Here is a 16,047-nt window from a genome sequence, read left to right on the forward strand (position 1 = left end):
TTTTTGATGCTGTTGTTACAGTCTCACCTACTGTTCCTAATGGGTTTCTCTCTATTAGAGAAATTGACTGGCTGATTCTAAGTGATATCATGACTTACACCTCTCAATATCCTCTTCCCATGTGCAGGCCATGTGCAGAGTCGCAGGTGCATTGAGGAGGTGATCCGGCTAGCCGCGGACGAAAACCTGCTACTCTTCGCCGATGAGGTACGTTAGGTGGTCTTTGGTCAATGATACTCCAGTCGCACCCTGTGGTTCACTGTGGGAGTAACAATACCATGGGATAGTGTTTTCCGGGTACGAATGGGTGCAGAGTGGGTGCCATATCCTATGGGAGTCAGTGTTGCTTTCTGTTGCCTTTAATGGGAACAGTCCTTAAGATCTAGCGCTTCACATTTCACATCTACCTGCAACTTTAATGTTAGAATTCTGGATTTTATGAGTTATGCTTTGGAATCCAGGAAATATCCTTTATTCTAATTATTATCTGGAACTCCAGAGATACTATGCTCATAATTTCACACAATTGTTTGGCACAGACTGTGGTTTGAGCAGAAGATGTCTTGCAGGAGAATGGTACGAGCAGAACAGTTCTCACCTTTAATTAGGATGTTGAGCATTCCATGTAGTTTTGCCAAATTCCACCTAATTTTCATGACATTTCATGGAAACCGTTCACTAAATCAGAATGGTGAGGATGATGACGATGAGGAGGATGATGATGATGATGATGGCATGATATGTCATGATATGTCATGATGATTGACCAGAAGCCATTGAGCAAACTGACAAAGTTCTCTAGAGCCTTCACAATTATGAAACCTCCTCAGAGGTGTTAGTTGACTTGAGGATTTTAATATGTTAATAAAGCAGATTAAACATTCCTCTCTTTCCCTTTGTAGATGTTAAGGAAATAAAATTGTTTTATATTAACGTCTCAGGGTTTTCTCTAGCGGAAGGCGCGTTCAGCCGGCTGAAGCAGTGCAAATGAGAGAGCAGAAGGTTTGTTTAGTTCCTTAATGCCCTGATTGACAGACATGACCTGTTGCTTTGCATATATGAGGAAGCTTGCAGAGGTGCAGACTTTGACACTTGGTAATCAAAAGGTGCAATAACCCCCACATCACTTACAAGTCCAATGTCAGCACAAACAGGGGTTTGTGCAGGGGTCAGAATTATCCATCCCTCTTGTAATCAAGGTGATAGACTTGAGAGGGTCACATGATCAAGACAAATGAATGAACCTTTTACCTATTGACAGGGGTGCCAGGGGTGAGTTCAGGAGCCATGGAGGTGAAGAGGGTAAAGCTAGAGTTGCTGGTAACCTTGGCCCACTGGTGACCAGCTTAGTAGTTCTAGCACACACAGTTGACGTATGCAACCTTATGTCATCCATGGTTGTATTTACAAGGCACAGTGGTAATTCAGCACCATGGGTGCATCTTGGTGACAGAGTCTTTCCTCCTCGGGGGTCTCCAATGTGGATCCCCACCTTGTTTTCAGTATAAGCACTAACACTGTAAACAAGTTCCATTTACTTCTTTTCAAATAAAAGTACCTGTGGAAGACAAAGGCACACTCAGGGGCGGCTCCTCTGCTATGGTGGAGGAGGGTCGCCCACCCCCAGCAGCAGCTGCAAAACTTTTACAAGAAAATGATAATAAACTTGGTTTATTATCATTTTCTTGTAAAAGTAGCGGGGCCATGGGTGATGACAGGGATGGAGGAGGAGTGCACAGCACACCTCCTCGGTGTGCATGTATGTTTGACCGACCGTCTCGGGCCGGCCAAACACACATGCGCACTAGGCTCTCTCCACGCCGGCACTGCGATGCTGGTTTGAGACAGCAGGCAGAGGCTCCCGCTCTGCCTCGGAGCACCCTGGCTGAGCGCTCTGTCCAATCCTAATGCTGCTTTCATGCTGCCAGCAGAATGAAATCAGTGTTAGGACTGGACGCAGGGCTGGCTGGGAGCCCGTGCCTGCAGTAGAGGACAGAGGATCAGAACGGCGCGGCCAGAAAGGTAAGGTTTTTTTTTTTTTTGTTTGTTTTTTTGTCGTTACGTCCCCCCACCACGCACTGCGCCACCTCGCCCCTTTTCCCTCCTGCGAGCGGCCACTGAGCACACTTTTCACAAAGCATCAGACAATACTAGAATGCAACTTTATTTAGGCACGCCGAGGTAGTATGTTAACTTGTGAGAACATGCAAATCCGCCACCAGACTCCTACTGAGACTGAAAACAGAGCCAGGCTTCCTACAATTAGAAACAATTCCAGCTTCCCAAAGCAAGATAATAAGGACCATGCTTATCTTTTAGCATTGTACAGTGGTGTTCAGCAAGCAATGTGGGGTGTAGCAGATGTCTACAACAGAAAGAGCTTTCAGACCCAGGGTCATCATAGGAGGACAGGTGACCTGCAGATATGCTTGGTATTGAGCAGAGGAGCACTGCTCAGGAGGTCACAATACACAAGGTTACATCTGCTCATGTGCATTTTTTCTCATCGTTGCCACTGTCGCATTTTTCGTTTATCTTTCACATACTTTTAGTATTTTAAAAATCTGAGGTGATTCTGACTTTCTTGAACTTGTATAGGACACCCCTTCCAGAACATGTCATGATATCATGGTCCAAACAGTTTTCACTGTGTAAAATTATGAAAAATCACATAGAGCAAAATGTCAAGAACTTTTGTGAATTTTGTATAATATGAAATTTGGGAATTTTGCGACTTTAATCAAAATTTTCCTCGGGCTTCAGCACTCCTTATCTTCTGTTCCGTGTCCTCAGGTGAACCAGGATGCGGTGTTTGCCCCGGGGTCCCAGTTCCACTCCTTTAAGAAGGTCCTGCTTGAGATGGGCCAGCCACACTCAGAGGATGTGCAGCTGATATCATTCCATTCCATCTCCAGTGCAGCTTTCGGAGAGTGAGTATCTCAGGAAAGGTACTGACTTTTCATGATCCGCCCTTGAACCATGGTTCACATACTTAAATAATATATATACATATATATATAGCATGTGCAGTTTGTGTAAAGGTGAGCATCACGCAAAAGGAAGAGGCAAATGACGATAACCCAGTGTTTCCGATTAACAATTCCATTTTGTGGCGTACGAAAATAATTCGATATAAAGGATTTACAAAGTAGTCAAAATGTACAGGAGCAGACAGATTTCAAGAACCCTGAAGGGCTTACCTTGGGTCTGGCTACAACTATCAAAGTTTACATTTGGTGCCGTGGAGCCAGTCATGTATGGTATAGTTTGATTATTTTATAGCGCTTAATACTCCTGATGAGGTGCGGAAGTGCTTTGCGGATCTATGTGAACCTTTTGCCACTTTCTGGCTGGAGTACTTTAAATTACCACCTTCGTTTTGCGTAGTTGTCTCACTACCGTAAGTATCACACCAGCATCAATCACAGAATGGTTCACTTGAATGAGTGAAAACGACCAGGTGTAACCAAGATTTTATGAGTGAGTGACTCCATGGATAACGCAGAGCCTGAGGGAGTGAACCACTCAATGGGTAACAAAAAGTGTAAATACATGCTAGGCCGTGGATAACAAAAGCATGAACCACTTTTTGGATAACAGGAAGAATGAATGAGAGAAGGGCTTCGTGGATAACACAACACGAATGAATTCATGGATAATGCAAAGCATGTCTGGCTTCATGGATAACTTAGTTAACAGAATGAATGAGTGAATCACTTGATGGGTAGCAAAAAGTGTAAATGAGTGAAAACGCTATGGATTACACAAAACATAAATGATTTAAAGGATAACACAAATAATAAATGAGAGAATGGCTTCATGGATAACCCAATATGTGAATGAATTTCTGGATAACACAAAGCATGAATGACTTGATGGATAACACAAAGAATGAGAGAATGGCTTCACGGATAGCCTCACAAGTGAATGAGTTCATGGATAACACAAAGCATGAATGATGTGATGGATAACACAAAGAATGAGAGAATGGCTTCACGAATAGCATCACAAGTGAATGAGTTGATGGATAACACAAAGCATGAATGACTTTATGGACAGGGCTGGACTGGGAACCCAAAGGATCCCTGGCAAATTTTGTCAGACCAGCCCCCATAGGTGCATAGCGAGCGCGCCTGACCACTATAATGGGGCTTTCCCCCCACCCCCAAGAAAATTTGGAAGCAAATGGCAAAACTGGTGCATTGTACAGCACGTTTTTCATTATATATTCCATTGTATTAGTTTTTAAAGCATAGTAAATGATGACCTCATAGTGCACCAGGATACGGCAACCTTTACTGCGGCTCTTCAGTGATTCCTTCACCATCACCCTCTAGCAGTGCCTCTCATCTCTCCATAGCCCCTCCCTCGCATGTATTTCATTTGTTTTATAGCGCCTCGCTTACCAGCGTAGGGTGTGGGAGCACTTTACATCACACACACATACAGAGACAATGAATCATAAATGTGTAAATCAGTCTATAGAAATTGTTATGTAAGACAAAGGAGACTACAAGGTGTGGGATTCACCTCATCCTTACTGGTGGCATTTCTAAGAGTGCTTGGTCTGGGGAAGCATACACTCAGGATTCAGAACGTAACACAGTGGTTAGGGGTGATTTTACTAATAATTTACTTTTACCCAAACAAACCCTTTTTAGCAAAATTAGGAAAATCAAAGACTGGGAGAAAACATAACTTTATAGCTTGTACCATGCAGTTTGCATGCTGCTCTTTGCTGGCAGTATCCCACTGAGCTGTGCACATAAAATACTGGTCTGTAATCTGCATAGTACACCCTCTTTGCAGCTGGCATATTATTAACCCTCTGCACTACCTTAGATGAGTCAAAGTTGCCACTAGACAAAACTCCATCACTCTCCAGCAGGTACATTAATCACCAGAGTTATCTTGGCACTTTTATTGTTGCCTGGAAACTGTTGACTATACAAGGAACCGTGCAGGGCTTTTAAAACCGCTGCACTTGTACAAAAGTGTCCCCCAGTAACAAAAGCAGACCCCTGCGCTTCCAGCCTCCTGTGGAAACGTTTGATGCCTGGTATGGCCAGTCCAGCCTTGTTCAGGGATCCTACAAAGATGGAATGATCATGGACAACAAGTAACATGGGTAATTGAGTGGCTCTGGGGTAGCACAGTGTTTGAATCAGTGAGTCCCAGAGGTGCTGACTGGTCTGTGTAATGTGTAATAGACTCTGTTCTATATCCCACTGAAATGAGGTTCACATCCCACAAAATTCACCACAGGAGTCCAAGTGTCCCTAATAAATGGCCGAGGACTTCATATGTCTTAGATCATGCAATTAGAGAAGTGGAAAAAACTCCAAACCCAAGCAGTGAGGCGGTGGCTCAGCATTTCCCCATTTTGGCAAATTCCTACCCATTGAATACCAGCCAGAGGAAACCAGACTGACGAAATTCCATTCTGAGGAATTTTCAAAAAGAGGATTATCCATTTCCAGGAAAATCAGCAATAAAAAGCATATACCGCACCAGGGTTTATCTTCTGAGACCAATCCAATAAATACAAAAACAAAAAAATTGTATTACAATTCCTAAAATAATAGGATATATATATATATATATATAGTGGCGGTCGCAACTAGGTAGTTATAGTTAGGATCTAATTTCCATAGGAAGAGCGCTTTTTGTTTTGCCAATAACTTTGGCGCCGCTTGACGAATCCTCACAAAATTTTCAAAACTTATACTTTGCTAAGTTTAGCTTCGGTCTTGAAAGTTTTGGGGTGATCTGCCAAGTGAGTGCTGAGAAAAAGGGGTGTCCCAAAATGCATTTTCCCACTTCATTTTTACATAGGACCTATAGACACACCTACAGCCTGAACCACGGAACGGAACTGCACCAAGTTTGGCACGAAGCTAGATTCTGTTCCGCAGATCACACTTTTTGTGGTTTGGTGCAAATCCGTTCAGTAGTTTCGAAGTTATTTAAGGAAAAAAAGTATAGATATGTTAGGGGCACGGATCCTCCACAGATCCAACTGTCCATGTGCTGATATCTGATTGGTTGCCAACACTTCAACAAGGAAGTGTTGGCTGCCATCTTGGGACTCGGCTTCAGCCGACTCCCAGAAAAAAAAGACAAAAAAAAAGAAAAGGGGCCAGGGTAGAGTCACCCTGACGCCTTAGCCCTGGTGCTGGGGACACTGAGGGCTAAAAAGCACTTTTGTAAACAACAAAAATTAGAAAAATCCACAGATGGATCTGCAGATTTTTACGAGATTTATTTCTTTATTTATTTTATTTAAAGAGTCTCCTGCGCTTTTACATTTTTTTTCCCCAGGTGGGCAGGGTCCCGGGGGCATTTGGAGTTAGTATGGGAGGGGGATTCATGGCACCCACCTCCTTGGACTTTCATAACCCCCTGGGACCACCACCTCCCTGGGGCGAAAGTGCAAATGTGAGCTTGGGGCTGTGGACCCCCGCACCCCAGGGACCACCCCCTTCTGGGGCAAAATGCTTTTTGAGGGGAAGGCCCGAAGGCCTACACTCCATAGCCCCGGGGACCACCATCTCCCTGGGGCTACACTGATTTACAAGTGGGGGCCACCACACCCCCCGGGGCAAATATTTAAAAAACAAAAGGGGGTCCCTTTGGGACCGCCAAGCCCCCCGGGACCGGCACCTCCCTGAAGCTAGAGTGATTTATGAGAGGGGGGCTGCACGCCTCACGTGCCTGCTGCCCCAGGGACCACCATCCCCGGGACAAATATATATATATTTTTTAAAAGGGGGTCCCTTTGGGACCCCTGGGGACCACCAACTCCCCAGGGCTATGCATATGTTGGAGGTGGCTACACGGCCCCCTCAAGGAGTCTCTGATGGCCCTGGGGACCGCCAGTCCTCAGGGCCAGCTCCTGCTGTGTCCCTGGGTGCCCACCCCCGGCAGCAGCCAAGCCACAGCAAACACTTCGGGTTTTGACAGCAGGACCTATAAAGCAGGTCCCGCTGTCCAAATCTGACACTTTCATCTCTGTTCCCTGCACCTGTGCAGGGGACAGAGATGAAATGCTTCAGCAAGCATGTTGCTGCTGCTTAAAGCAGCTCCCTGCTTGCTGAAGCATTGGCACCACGAGGGAAGCCTTAAGGCTTCCCCCGCAGCGCAAGGTAGCCCGTAAGGGCATTTTTGTGTACAATAAAAATAAATAAATAAATAGGGACCACGGGGGAGCTCTTGAGGCTCCCTCGCGGTCCCAGATAGCCCATAAAAGGCAAAAAAAATGTTGTTTTTTTTTAAAACAGCTCAGTGTGAAGGTTGCAGACCTTCACACTGAGCATTGGGGGTTCGAGTCAAGCTGGACTTTTTTTTTAAAAGCAAACTATTATTTTTTTAAATAACAAATACTTTTTTGATCTTTAAGTGTACGAAAATATCACATTCTAAGTAGATCAGACATCAAACCCTAAAAAAACTCTATCACTCTCCCTCACTTTTTCTCTTTTTCTGTTCCTCTTTCAATCAATTTCCTCCCACTCACAGATCCACTCAGATGCACTCACTCACAGACCCACTCAGTCATGCACCCACTCACAGACCCACTCAGGTCCTTAGGCACTCACATGCACCCACTCAGACTGTCACACACCACTCACAAACCCACTGACCCCCTCATGCACCAACTCACAGACCTGCACACACACTGACACCCACTAAAACACTGACGTACGAGCTCTCACACCCAGACAGACAATCTGACAGCCACTCACACCCCCAGTTTCAGCCTCTCACACCTATTCTCACACCCAGAGAGGCCTCGGGCAACTCCCGCCGTGCACTGTCAAAGGGGAATGCGCAGCATGGGGTTGGGTGGTTAAGAAGGTTGGCTGCAGGGTCTGGCTGCAGGCCAGCTCTTGCAGGCAACCTCCAGTGACATGGGTGAAGGCCGTGCAAGGTGTAAGGTGAGGTGCTTATAGGGGGTTGGCCACAGGGCCCGGCCGGAGGCCGTGTGCAGCTGTGGTTGGATTAACATAGTAATGAAAATTACTGTACGTTAAAAAAAACCATAGAAATTCACTGAACACCCACGCAGCACCCATGGAACGCCTCGCTTGCGCAGGGTAATGCAACCCAGCTATTTTCACTGCATTGCATTTCTCCAGATTTGGCTTTGCGTAGCTTCATAAATCAGACGTAGATGTTTGTGTCACGCATTTAACACATTGTGTGGTGCAAGAATGACGCAAAGCTTTGATAAATGTGCCCCATAGTGACTATGGGATAGAGTGCTTATGGTACGTAAAGCCTGCTAGCTAATGCACCCAGATTTCTAACAGACCTCTGATTGCTTCATTTCTTTAAGGGGTGCCCTGAGAGGTGCATATTTTGAATTTATCAACATAGATAAAGAAGTGATGGAATACCTGCACCTAAATGCCTTCTTTGGCCACCCTCCAGTCTTGGGCATGATCGCCTTGGATTTGATGCTGCATCCGCCGATGCCTGGAGACCCGTCTCACGACACCTTTGTGGCAGTAAGTGGCTAAATTCTCCAATGTGGCAGGAGGTGGCTGGATGCAGGGAGTGAGCAACAATTCTCATGGGTGAACACAGAGTTGACATTCTGTAGGTCCTCATGTGCAGGTTAATTGCTAAGTCTTGGGGGGGTAATCGGAGATTTTCAAGAGGAATGACAATAATGTCTATATCTAAAGACGTTTTACTATGTGTATGAATTATTCAGTGACGCTGACTCTAATCAACTAAGTAAAACGTACTTTTATACAGTTTTTTGTTCTGATAAACAGCACAATTTATGCAGAGAATGGGTGCTGCACAAACTGAAAGAGGGGTGGCCTGAGTAAAATATATGCACTATTGAGTTGTTTGACTTATGGATGAATGGCCAGAAAACTATCCATATCCAAGTATAAAATAACTAGAGGAACTCCTACTATGTTTATGATGTGTAAATACGTTTCAGACCAGTGTGAGGCTTGCGCTCAACCCTTCTTCATCACAAAATACAAACTGACAATTTATTTAACATAGTAATTTTAATCTAGCTTAATAAATATTCTATGCAGCAAACCGTCCCTTTGTTCTGACACAGAGAAAGGCATTTATGAAAAATCCACAATGTAAGCTACTCAAATCTTTCCTCAGGCGTGTATGTAATGTGTTTATTTATTTTATATTAATTAGGCGATTTAAGACTGTTGCCTTATTGCTGCTTTGCGGGGCTTGTAAATGTTTGTGTGTCAGATCATCCTGATTGATGACTTTGGAACTGATTGTACCCTGAAATAATTAGCCAGGTTGGCAGATGATCTTAATTTAGTGCACGGCACTACAGTGAAAAGCATCCACCATGCTGATCAAACGCATTACATGGTCAACCTCTCCCAGCTGCTACCCATGGCTTGACTTTGGAGAGGTGAATGACACTTACATAGTATGAAGGGTCACCTAGGATTGCCTGAGCCCTGACCACAATTTAACAGAGTAGTCAGGCAAACGCCAGACTCAGAAGGGCTGAGCCCATACCACATAAAGGATTGAAAGCATAATATATTATGTTCAATTACCCACTGTGTCAAGGTACCTTCTCCAAAACTGATTACACGCTGCTGCCGAGTAGAGAAACAAACCTTACAGGCAGCAGGTTGGGCTGGACTGTTCCTATTGGAGCAGGGCCAAGACTGATTTGCATATCGCAGATCTCTGTCTGCAGTGACCCAGCAGGAGAAAAACGATCAACTGGTTGTGGCCCTGGCGATTGCCGGGGTTAGGATTCGTTCAAGCATTCCTCTTATGATTTTGCTGTTTGTTGCAGGGGTTATAAACATGCACTGGATGTGGATATAAAGGGTGTCTCTGCACTGTTGACAGATACACACACACACTCAGGGCCTCATTCAGAGAATAGAGGGGCTGCCCCTGCATGACTGTGGTGGACGGCGCAATGCCTGTGGCAACGCACTTGCAGCCACCCAGCCCAGCTAAAGTTTGCAACCAGCAAGTGTTTTTTGTTCAATGTTACTCCCACCCTGAGAGCATCACAAGCTGAATTGTCACTGAAAGCTTCAAAGACAGCCCTCTGTCAGACACCAGGAAGAGGTGCACATGGTAAGCCGCAAGTACACATGTGTAAGGTGGCACTCTCCATGCACTGGGTAGTGGGGGAATGTATTTCAATCTCTTCACTTCAAGATCATGTGATAATGGGTGGATTGCTTATTGTGTTAACTGTCTGACAATTTGTAATTTCAGGAGAGGCAGCAGGTGCTGGACAAGCTGGCCAAGCAAGCGCGGCTAGCAGAGGAGATCCTAAACCAAGGTTCCGGGATCCACTGTAACCCCATCCAAGGGGCCATGTATGCTTTTCCCAGGATTGAGATCCCAGAGAAAGCTGTGAAGATGGCACAGGTAACCTAATGCATGCCGGATAGACTGATCAAATGCATTGAGGGCATATGTCAGAAGTGATATGTTGTGTATTACGATAAAAAGGCCATTGCAGGTATGTTCTGCATGCATGCATTGCTGACGTGTCTTAATAAACTAACCTCCTCAGAATCCTTAAATACATCCCAGAAATTTATATCCAGGAAATAGGACCTGTATTTGTGCATCTAAGTCGGAAAAAGCATTTGACACAGTGATACTAATGGTTAATGGTGAAGTTACTTTAAAATGCAATTGTTAATGATAGTGCAAATGGTTGAGCACTGAGTCAGCAGACCTGCACAAAGGGTAGCTATTGAGGGTAACATTAATGTTTAATTTAATATAAATTCCACATAATGCAGTTTAAGGTCCACTACTTTTGATAAATCATTTGCAGACACCCCTTTAAAGATATTCTTAGGTAGAATTGCAACACATACATTGTAGATGGAGCAATAGATGGGTTCATAAGTATAGGTAACACAAGAAATGTTTGTTTATTGTGAGCATTAGTCTGTACCCTATATATAAAGGACATCAAAATACTATAGTGTAGAGTTGTCTTTGGTTCCCATTTTTTAAATTTAGATTGAAACTTCTCTGCCAGCATTGCTGAAATAAGGGTCCAAAAGTCCCATAATTAGTCTGATAGTCATGGCTTAAAGCACTCAACATTTATGGACTGCTTGTGAAAATACTACTAACATTTGTAGACATGGATTTGTGCCACAAAAAGACACCTCCTTGAGGAAGGCATACAGAATATGTACCGTCACAAAGTTTGTCAAACACTTATGCTCACCATTAGGCACTGGAGTTTAACCAGATTTAGGACAGCGAATTAAACCTAGTGTACTCTCACTAGTATGTGTGTACAGATGGATATTGTAATCTTCAACATGTCAATATTTTTGCCTGTAGATATTTCTTATGGTCTTCATGTTTTTTAGTCTACACTTTTGAGTCTGTCTTTTGAAGTCTATAGTTGTTCAAACAAATATCTCCATTTGGAATTCATTTATGTGAGATATGCAACTCTTTCATTCTGGTGCAGGCATGTGGAAGCATGTATGTCCTTGCTCGGACCACTCATCCGCCTTAGTGGACAGCACAACCTTACTTGCTGACCTCAGCCCCACTTTATAAACAAAAAATTACACTCACTTACTGCGAATCTGGATCATACAAGGTTATTTTCCAGTTTAACTCTGCTCCTGCATCTTGTTTTTCATCTCTACGATTTAAGCTCACTGCATTCCTTCCTCAAATATGTCTCTTACTTGTGCAACATTTAGATCCTTCATCCTGTTGCAGCCACTCCTGCCATCTTCACTCAGCCAGCCAGTAACTTTCCAGAGCTCTCTCCATACACAACTCCCTGCATTTAATCTTCTTTTCCATCAGTGCATATGGCTCTCATACCTACCTGTTTTTGTAGCCTGAACCGTCTCTCCTTTTCCATTGTAAAACAGCAGACTTCATGTTTCATCTATTGTTCCCCAAACACTATTTTGTCTTCTCTTTGACCGGCTCTTCCAGTCCCTTCGGGAGCTGTGGGATTGGCTGGAGAGCTAGTGAGGTGCTAGGTGCAGAGACAGGCTGAGGCGCTTTAGACCCCTCAAGTTGGGAGCTTTGTAGAAATGATGACTATGACAGCTCAGCGGATATGAGCTGGGGTATATGGTTCAGGATTAGGCGTACAGGGATGGATTTACTGACATTTGCTGCACTGCGTAGTGTGAAAGGGAGAAAGAAGAACAGCACCATATCTACTAAGATGTGGAGCTGTTTTCCTGTTTGCCTGCACTGACACATTTGAGGCTGGCATGTGCCACACCATATTTCAATGATGTGTATGTTTTTTCACGCATATGGTTTGTATTGGAAGGGAACCTTTCAGCACAAAAACTATGCTTTGACATTTTTTCTCATTTTGTGACACTGGTGCTAATTGCGATTGTTTTGTGACCGCATTCGCGGTCACAAAACTATCATACGTGGGACTGTGAGTCGCAATTAAGGAGGGATCACCCCTTCCTAATTGCGAGTCGCAATCCCGTTTTGCGATTCAGTAAAAAGTTTACTGAATCGCAAAACTGGGTTTGTGCATCGGGAAGCGCTTTTTGCAATTCACAAACAGCCAAATTCGCTACTTGCGACGTGCAAAAAGCTTCGTACATGTGGCCCTGTGTTCCTTCTAGATTCAGGTAGGTTTTTAAAGTTTCTGAACCCCCATAACAACCCCAGTTACCATAGACGGCCTTGCGAGGGATGTATATGTTGGTGTGGTACAATGTCTAGGAGGTGATTTTGGTGTTGTGTGAGTGATGGGGGAAGGTGGCCACATCTTGCGGAAAGGCATGGTGTTAGACCTCGGTTATTTTAGAACAGTTACCCCAGTGTCTTCACCACTACTCACGAGGGCACCCTTTTATCGCATTCCTCCTCTCCCCTAGACCCAGGGCCTGGAGCCCGATGTGTTCTTCTGCAGGCAGCTGCTTGATAAGACTGGAATCATTGTAGCGCCTGGAAGTGACTTTGGACAGGCTGAGGGCACCCACCACATCAGGTAAGAAACAACTTCCTCTCTACTGTGTGATCTTCTCCAGACATCCTGCTCATACTACCCAGAATCCCTCTTCGTGATGAAATGGATACTCACTCCCAGGCGCCCCCCAGCCAATCATTCCCAGCAACACAAACAGGGTGTTTGGAATTTTTTGCATCATGCAAGACCAAATTATGTGGCAGAGTTCACTGAATTATGAGCAATAAAAGGCAAAGTGTGCAACAGATTATTATACAATTAAATTCAGATCGATTTGTGGGATATTCTATGACACTTGGACAGACATAGGTACTGGTCAACTTTAATGCCAATTCTTTAGAAAATGTAGCAATTTATAAAGAATGTAGGAACTCCTTAAGAAACACTATCATTCCCAGTCCTTAAGAAAAGGATAAAATTAACAGAAAAACAGAAGATACAAACGCAGAAAAGGACGAGCCCTCATGGATCCCAACCAGTTGTGAAGTGTGGAACCTCAGTCCCGCATTCCTCTGTTGCTGCCCTGTGGTCGCAAACGCTCAACAGAAAGCCGGTCCAACAGTTCTGAATTTAGGGATTTCCTAAACCAGAGGTAGTCTATGTTCTGTTCTCAGGCTGTGGACTCTCGGGTGAGGGTTCTGGTGAGGTACTCTTGAGTGATGGTTCTGGTGAGGGACTCTCGAGTGATGGTTCTCGTGAGGGACTCTCGAGTGATGGTTCTGGTGAGGGACCCTCGAGTGATGGTTCTGGTGAGGTATCTCGAGTGAGGGTTCTGGTGAGGGACTCTCAAGTGAGGGTTCTGGTGAGGTACTCTCAAGTGAGGGTTCTCGAGAAGGGACTCTTGAGTGAGGGTTCTGGTGAGGGACTTTTGAGTGAGAGTTCTGGTGAGGGACTCTCAAGTGATGGTTCTGGTGAGGTACTCTCGAGTGAGGGTTCTGGTGAGGGACTCTTGACTGAGGGTACAGGTAAGGGACTCTCAAATGAGGTTTCTGGGGAGATACTCTCGAGTGAGGGTTCACATGAGAGACTCTCAAGTAAGAGTTCAGGTGAGAGACTCACGGGTGAGGGGTCTGGTAAGGGACTCAAGTGAGGGTTCTGGTGAGGGCCTCTCGAGTGAGGGTTCTGGTGAGAGACTCTTCAGTGACAGTTCTAGTGAGGAACTCTCGATTGAGGGCTCTGGTAAGGGATTCTCAAGTGAGGGTTCTGGTGAGGGACTCTCAACTGGGGGGTCTGGTAAGAGACTCAACTGAGGATTCTGGTAAGAGACTCTTAAGGGAAAGTTCTGATGAGGAACTCAAGTAAGTGTTCTGGTAAGGGACTCTTGAGTGAGGTTCTGGTGAGGGACTCTCCATCAAAGGTTCTGGTGAGGGACTCTCGAGTGAGGGTTCTGGTGAGGGCATTGGAGTCATTAGCCAGGAGGATGAGAAATCTGCTTTCCATGTTTCTGATGTTTAAAGATCCATTAATAAGGTGCATGTTGGCCAATCAAAGGATGTGAACTGCTTTGTAATGAGAAGACAGATTATATAAGTATCTGGACCATTAGTTTCAGCCGAGAATAGGAATGGTGCAAAGTTTGAATTTGAACCTTGACCAGTGGAAACCAGTACAGAGGTTCCAATGCTTTCCTGGAAGATTAGACCTAGTTAGGCTGCATGATTTTGTCCTTTTTTAAATGTATTAGTAAGGTTTTAGGACTTCAGAATAGAATACTTCACAGTAGTCTTTGACTAGGGCCCTTGTTAACTTCACCTGGTGGATTGCTTGCATGAGCCAGAGAATTTTTGGAAACAGAGACCATCTTTGGCTAACATTTCTGTCTACTGCATTGATTTGTAAAGCGAACAAACTCCTTGTTTCATGTAGGTGGTAGTAGGGGAGCCAGGCTTTTGAGTCATTCAAGAGACGCACAGGTCCTGGTTCTCCCACCCCATGTTTGTGTTCCTTCAAGTGAGAATACTTTCTTTCATCCAGTGGAATTTATGGTCCAGGGGCCTGATGTACTGTTCCTTCACCCAGTGCAATGCAGCAATCACAGCTGCTGTGCTGTGTGAAGAGGTCGTAGTAGGACAACATTGCATCTCCTTAGATGTGGGGCATCTTCTGCCCTCCCCTGCACTGGTGCACTTTAGGCTGCCTTGCGTCATGCACACACCCTTGCACCATAGTCAGCTTCCTTTTCCTGTTGTGCCTGAAGCTTACATTATAGAAAAGAATCCTGTTTTGTAGCACCAGTGCCCTGCTTACTCTCTGCAGCAAGAATGGTGTTTGAATCATAACATGCTCTGTCCCTCTGTCTAGGATAACCCTCTTTGAGCCCCTGGAGAAGCTGAGGATGGTTCTGACTTCCATCAAGGACTTTCACCGGACCTTCCTGCTGGAGTATTCCTAAAGGCACGGTGAACATGATGGTACCCCAGTCGCACCGCACTGCGCGCCCAGATGTCCATCAATTCATTACTCGTAATCAAAATCAGAACTATGAGTATTTCAGACTCATGAACTGAACTTTAAATGTAGATTTTGGAGACATTGTGTTGGTCCAGGTTTAAAGTGTCATTGCTAGAAGAACAGAGGATTAGTTTGAAATCAAAAGCGGACGCAGAAGGATGGTGACAGACCATATCATGGTAGGCTTAATAAAGCGAGAATCCCTTTCTGTGTGAGGTTCTGTGTCTATCTGTGCTTCACTGTCTGCTACTTGCGTCTACCAAAGACTGACGAGTGAGGGTTCTGGTGAGGGACTCTCGAGTGAGGGTTCTGTAAGGGAAACTCAAGTAAGGGTGAGGGTAAGAGACTCTCTCGAGAGCGGGCTCTGGTAAGGTACTCTTGAGTTAGGGTTCTGGTGAAGGACTCTCAAGTGTGGGTTCTGGTGAAGGACTCTCAAGTGTGGGTTCTGGTGAGGGACTCTTGAGTGAAGGTTCTGGTGAGGGACTCGAGCGATGGTTCTGGTGAGGGACTCTTGAGTGATGGTTCTGGTAAAGGAATCTCGAGTGAGGGATCTGGTAAAGGAATCTCAAGTGAGGGCTCTGGTAAGAGAATCTCAAGTGAGGGCTCTGGTGAGGGACTCTCGA

At 44.9% G+C, this 16,047-nt stretch overlaps 1 protein-coding gene across 1 annotated transcript in view; it reads left to right on the forward strand.

The window, feature by feature from the left end:
• Positions 1–15,634, forward strand: part of LOC138282927 (alanine aminotransferase 2-like) — a 66,363-nt gene extending 50,729 nt beyond the window's left edge. The window contains exons 6-11 of the mRNA XM_069220986.1: positions 128–207; positions 2,794–2,930; positions 8,339–8,510; positions 10,249–10,404; positions 12,882–12,994; positions 15,275–15,634. Coding sequence (XP_069077087.1) covers positions 128–207; positions 2,794–2,930; positions 8,339–8,510; positions 10,249–10,404; positions 12,882–12,994; positions 15,275–15,365 — 749 coding nt within the window. The 3' untranslated portion in view covers positions 15,366–15,634. The remainder of the gene's footprint in view (positions 1–127; positions 208–2,793; positions 2,931–8,338; positions 8,511–10,248; positions 10,405–12,881; positions 12,995–15,274) is intronic.
• Positions 15,635–16,047: the final 413 nt, after the last annotated feature.

Source organism: Pleurodeles waltl, chromosome 2_2, assembly GCF_031143425.1.
Source record: "Pleurodeles waltl isolate 20211129_DDA chromosome 2_2, aPleWal1.hap1.20221129, whole genome shotgun sequence".
In the NCBI taxonomy this organism is placed as follows: Eukaryota; Metazoa; Chordata; class Amphibia; order Caudata; family Salamandridae; genus Pleurodeles; species Pleurodeles waltl.